At 44.3% G+C, this 5474-nt stretch overlaps 1 protein-coding gene and 1 long non-coding RNA gene across 2 annotated transcripts in view; one reads left to right on the plus strand and one right to left on the minus strand.

Annotated features, from left to right (window-relative positions):
- LOC107205752 overlaps positions 1-1022 on the plus strand; it is a 4353-nt gene extending 3331 nt beyond the window's left edge. Inside the window, exon 2 of the long non-coding RNA XR_001522110.3 lies at positions 736-1022. This is a non-coding gene — a long non-coding RNA (uncharacterized LOC107205752). The remainder of the gene's footprint in view (positions 1-735) is intronic.
- PSMC6 (proteasome 26S subunit, ATPase 6) overlaps positions 352-5474 on the minus strand; it is a 10808-nt gene continuing 5685 nt past the window's right edge. The window contains exons 8-14 of the mRNA XM_015630570.1: positions 5290-5351; positions 5085-5208; positions 4897-4958; positions 3801-3921; positions 3630-3710; positions 1380-1451; positions 352-846 (exon numbers count right to left, since the gene is read on the minus strand). Of these exons, the coding sequence (XP_015486056.1) occupies positions 728-846; positions 1380-1451; positions 3630-3710; positions 3801-3921; positions 4897-4958; positions 5085-5208; positions 5290-5351 (641 nt within the window). The 3' untranslated portion in view covers positions 352-727. The remainder of the gene's footprint in view (positions 847-1379; positions 1452-3629; positions 3711-3800; positions 3922-4896; positions 4959-5084; positions 5209-5289; positions 5352-5474) is intronic.

The raw sequence follows: 5474 nt of genomic DNA on the forward strand, positions 1-5474 counted from the left end.
AAGGGGCTCAGCCTGGAGCAAAGGAGAAACAGAGGGAATTTCTGGCTCTGCACAAATCCCTGCCAGGAAGGGACAGCCAGGGGAGGCTCTGCTCCCAGGGAACAGGGACAGGACAAGGGGAAATGGCCTAAAGCTGCGCCAGAGGAGGTTTAGATTGGATATTAAGGAAAATTCCTTCATGGAAAGGATTGTCCAGACCCCACCAGTCCCTTCTCTCTCCAAGGGTTAGGCGGCCTCTGTTTGGTATAGGAGGCACAGGACTCCAATCCTCACATCAGAGAAAAGTTGCTCCTCAAACTCAGAAGACACAAAATTCACCTCTGTGAGAGCAAGACACAATTTCCACCAGGATAAACAGATTTAAACAGATTTTATTCATAAACTGTTTGGGGAAAGGAGGTTTACTGATATACAAAAAGTCAAGAAATGAACTGACTTCTGTTTGTGAATCCCTTCAGGCACATTTATAAATTCCCACCATAATTGCTAAGAGAACAACACATCTCCACACATTTTTACTGAGCCTGGGCTGTAATGAACATTGCATTTCAGAATTGTACAGAAAACACACTCCTGTAGCCAACTTGCAACTAGCATTCCCAAAATTACTAGCTACATGCTACACAAACACCTTACAATGATAATCAAGAGGTACATTATTTCTCTCCTTGTTTTATGCATTAAACCAGTAGGATGTGTACAATCAATCAAAAATTCTATGGTTAATTTACACAGGTTTGTAGTCAAGCTTGGACTCCAGCTTCTTGGAATCAGCCACTTTCCTGACAGCTTTCATAAAATCTTCCTGAACTACGAAGTCATGATCAGCACGGATTGCAAACATCCCTGGGAGGGAGGATTTAACAGAAGATAGAACATGAAGTTTCACTCAAAATCAAATGAAAACTAATCCAGGTTACACTGTCTGCATGTGGACTTTCCCATGTCTTGGATGCTGGCAAGAGGGAATTCCCCTTTCTGAACTAGGGGATTACTAAAAAGAAAACTTGTTTGAACTCTGAGCGTGTATTTACTGTGTTACTCAGCCTGCCCATTCAGGCAAACCCCAAGTGCACAAATTTTCATGTGAAAAAAGCATAAAATAGCATCAATTCTCTGAGCAGACAGGTACCAAGAGCCCTGAATTCTCTACAAAGAGGAGAAAAATGGGTACAATCCCTGTTTCTGGAATGTATCTGGTTCTAATGAGACAGTGGGACACATCATGATCAGCCAACAAGTGGCTGGCTCAGATCAGCTCAAGTGAAATGTTCCAGCAGAACGTTTTTGAGCTCCTGGGTTTAATCCACAGAGGAACAGCTCCAAGATTCAGCATTATCCAAGATTTAGCACATCCAAATGAAGAGTTAAGGAATTACCTGCTTCAGTACAGACGTTTCTCAAGTCTGCTCCGTTGAAGCCATCCGAAAGCTTCACGATTGCTTCATAATCTGTTCATAAAACACCAGTGCCCGTTAGGAATAAACCACCCTTCCCATCAGGAATGCCAATAAAATACAGATCCAGCCACCAAACTTGGATTTCAGTGCAAACAGAGAGCTACCCACTGGGCTGATAAATTAACTGGAATCAGCAGCTGTATCAGCCCTTCCATTAAAACAGAAATGTGTGGCAGCCAAAAGCTCATGTTATACAATTAAATCCCTAAGTTACCAACTTGTGGTTACAACAATCAACATGAAGTCCAAAAGCTCCATCAAAGCAATGTTCTTATCATTTAAATGCTTTAAAAACCCAGAAAACTTATCTCCAAATGGTCATAAATCAGTCCCTTTCCACTTCCAACACTCCATCTAATAAAGGCACTTAGTGTCTTAATATATTAAGCCTGATATTTTATGCACATATATTTACTGAAAGAGTGGCCATGGTTATAATTCAGTGGAATTCAATTTCTAAACCACTCTTGAGCCTCCGGCAAGTTCTGATTTTTGCAAGGCTGCTCGTTAAAATTATCAACTCCCTGGAAAAGTTTTCAGTTTCCCTTCTGTATAAAATTCAAAACATTTGAACTGAATGTTTTTATCTCAAGAATCTAAAAGCTCCTAAAGAAGAGAAGTTCTTCAGCTGTATTTTAATTCCATATAGTAGAATGTCATATAAATAATTCTTTTCATAACTGGAAAGCTAAGAAAACATCAGGAAGGAGAATGAACAAAGTTGAACAACGCAAGGTTTGTGAGTTTAGGGTTCTCAGCAGACACCAGGACTGAAGCAGGAGAATCTCATGCTGGAACTTGAGCAAATCCTTATCTTTGGATTTTAATCCAATTTCCACCTCACTCTGCTGCTAAATTCAGGCCTTCCTTTTGGGCTATCAAAACTGAGCATCACAGTCTTTCCACATCACATGCAGGAATTCAGCAAGGGCCTGACACCTCACCTTGAATGGCACAAGGAATGACCCCAACCTGTTCCACCTCAGTGCCAAAGACAGGAGAACAGCATGAAGTGGAATCCCAGAATCCTACAATGGTTTGGGTTGGAAGAGACCTTCAGGATCATCTTCTTCCAAGCCCTGCCATGGCCAGGGGCACCTTCCACTTGCTCCAAGCCTCATCCAGCCTGGCCTGGAACTCTTCCAGGGATCCAGGGGCAGCCACAGCTTCTCTGGGCACCCTGTGCCAGGGCCTGCCCACCCTCATATCAGGAATTCCTTCTCGATATCCCATCTAACCCTGCCCTTTGGCAGTGAGAAGCCATTCCCCCTTGTCCTGCCACTCCATGCCTCATAAAAAGTCTCTCTCCAAGAACTTTACCTCAGGTTCACGATTTGCTTTGGAGCTCCTTCTGTCTCTTAGCCTGCAGTCATGTGCAGGTTTAAGCCAACACTGCTGCTAAGAAAAGCAATGCCCACCCCTGGCCCTCCCCCAGCTCGCTCCTGCTGTCCCTGGGCTGAGCTGCAGCTGTTGATGCAGCCAGATGGTGACCGGGATCAGCTCCAGGGGCTGCAGGAATCGCTGCTGTCAGCACAGAGGGGGCGGGGGTGGCACGAGGCCCTGGGGCACTGCTGCACTCCCAGGCAGCCAGCGCTGATTTAAAGGCAAATCCCAGCCCCAGTTTCCCCCAGGAAAGCTGGGAGGAGTCACTGGGAAAGCAGGACTCTGGGCAGCTCAGAGTAACACAGTCCTTAAATAAACCTTCCCCATTTTACCCTATTGTTCTCCCCTTACACTCCTGAGAGAACAATCCACACCACTACCAGACAATTTTGCTTATGCCATCTCCAAACTCTGAGGTTTCTCCCTGACTTCTAATGATTGTTGCTTTCAGACTTCTTCACTAACAATATTTCTTTCATTGAGGGGTGAATGAACACACTCTTTACTTGCACTCAGCTGTTTCATTAGAAACACGAACTGCCTGATGAGAACCATGTTGATTTTCCAGTTTCCAGCTGGACTCCAAGGGTTTATATTGGGTTTTCCTTTTCAAAGACTTAACAACAGTTCAATCAGGATGCATTAAAAAATAAAACAAGTAGAATTCCAAGAGGAGAAGCTGTGTGGGCAGTGTAAAGGTGGGAATACAGTCAGAATCACTGTAACAACTCACCCTGTTCCCATCTCTACAAACAGCAGCAGGAATGACATCCAACTCCTACTTACCTATCTCACCGTGTTTAGTGATAGGACCTGCATGAATCTTCAGAATATCTAATCTGGCTTGTTCATTTGGTAGATCGATATCTAGGAAGAATTACAGCTTCAATAAAAACAGAAACCCACAATTCCCATGGATTACATCCTCCTTCCAGCCACTGGGAAGCAGAAACTCACGGATTTTTCTATCCAGCCTTCCGGGCCGCAGCAGGGCAGGGTCCAGGGTGTCAGGTCTGTTGGTAGCCATGATCATTTTAACTCTGTGCAGAGTGTCAAATCCATCCATCTGATTCAACAACTAACAGGGAACAGAATTTTGGTTTTTAAACAACCCCAGATCTTCCCTGTCTGATTTGTTTTCCTGCCTAAGTATTCTTCATCAAGATGAAAAGCTCTGAAGTTAAAAAAAAATCCTACAAGGCCTTGAGCTCCCTGAATATTCCATCCCAAGCAATGAAGGGCTGAAGAGAGACACTGAAAATGCTTTGCCCAGAGAAAAGGACATTGAGCAAAGCTGAGCTCAAACGTGAACCACTTGACTAAAACAATGAGACAAAGAAAATATTGCAAGGACTAAAGGAACCAGTGGCTGCCTGACACATTTGGATTGTAGAGCACCAAGGCCAGGACATTCCAATTAGACTTGAAGAACAGCCTCTGGAATACTAATCCACACACAGGAGGGCGTTTCATTGTGAACACTCAAAGCACTTGCTCTTTGATCACAGTGATTTAATTCTCTGTGGAAGGCAGACACATTCTTTTGAACCAGGCAAACTGTTTGCAAACACAGGCCAAGGAAGGTTCTCATTAGCTTCAGAATTCCTAATTGTCACCAGTGGTTTTAATATTCTCTTCACACAACCCAGTTTATCAAAGCAATTAATACAGAAACAAAGAAATACAAATGCTCCTCCTAGCTTTGAAAATCCAGCTGAACAGTCCAAAAATGTTATGGACTGGGTGTCTTTGGGACTAAAAGAGGCAGGAAAGGGGGTTCTCTAAACCTTCAAAGATGCAGGGAGCAGCAATAAGCAAATGAAAATATCCCAAATGATTTCAGCAATTTAAAAGATTCAGTTTGTCTCCACACTGAACTCATGGCTGAGTCACCAGGATGTGCAGCTGCCTTTTGTAAAAGCAGCACTTAGTTCACTTCTACTTTGAGATTATTAACCCAGAAAAGGTTCTGCAAAACCAGATCCCAGGTAACAAATCACATCTGTATTATTATTTAATGTGGCTGTTCCACAGTGAGGAACTGGACACTCACCTCCATCAGAGTCCTCTGAATTTCTCTATCAGCTGATGTGCCTTCGGAGAAGCGGCGCCCACCTGCAGCACACCAAACCCATCAGCTCTGCTGCTTGATTTTTGCCTTTTAATCAGGGGGAATTGGCTTTATAGCCAACTCCAGCCCTGAAAGGAGAGCCCAGCCACCCCTCAGGCCATGAGCCTTACCAATAGCATCGATCTCATCCATGAAAATGATGCAGGGCTGATGATCTCTGGCATAATTGAACATCTCTCGGATCAGCCGAGCGCTCTCGCCGATGTATTTGTCCACAATGGAGCTGGACACCACCTTGGGAAGGACAGAGGATGAGGATGAGGAGACTGAAGAGCAAACAGACTCAGTGTGTGTGGGGGCATTGCCATTACACACCTTGAGGAAGTTGCAATCCAGCTGGCTGGCAACTGCTCTGGCCAAAAGGGTTTTTCCTGTACCTGGACAGACAAGAAAGCTGTTTCATTACTAACTCAACACTGCCTGGAGGGGAAAAAGGGCAGAAAGGAAAGGGCAGAAAGGAGAGGGCAGAAAGGAAAGGGCAGAAAGGAAAGGGCAGAAAG

The sequence above is a fragment of the Parus major genome, chromosome 5 (assembly GCF_001522545.3).
Source record: "Parus major isolate Abel chromosome 5, Parus_major1.1, whole genome shotgun sequence".
In the NCBI taxonomy this organism is placed as follows: domain Eukaryota; kingdom Metazoa; phylum Chordata; class Aves; order Passeriformes; family Paridae; genus Parus; species Parus major.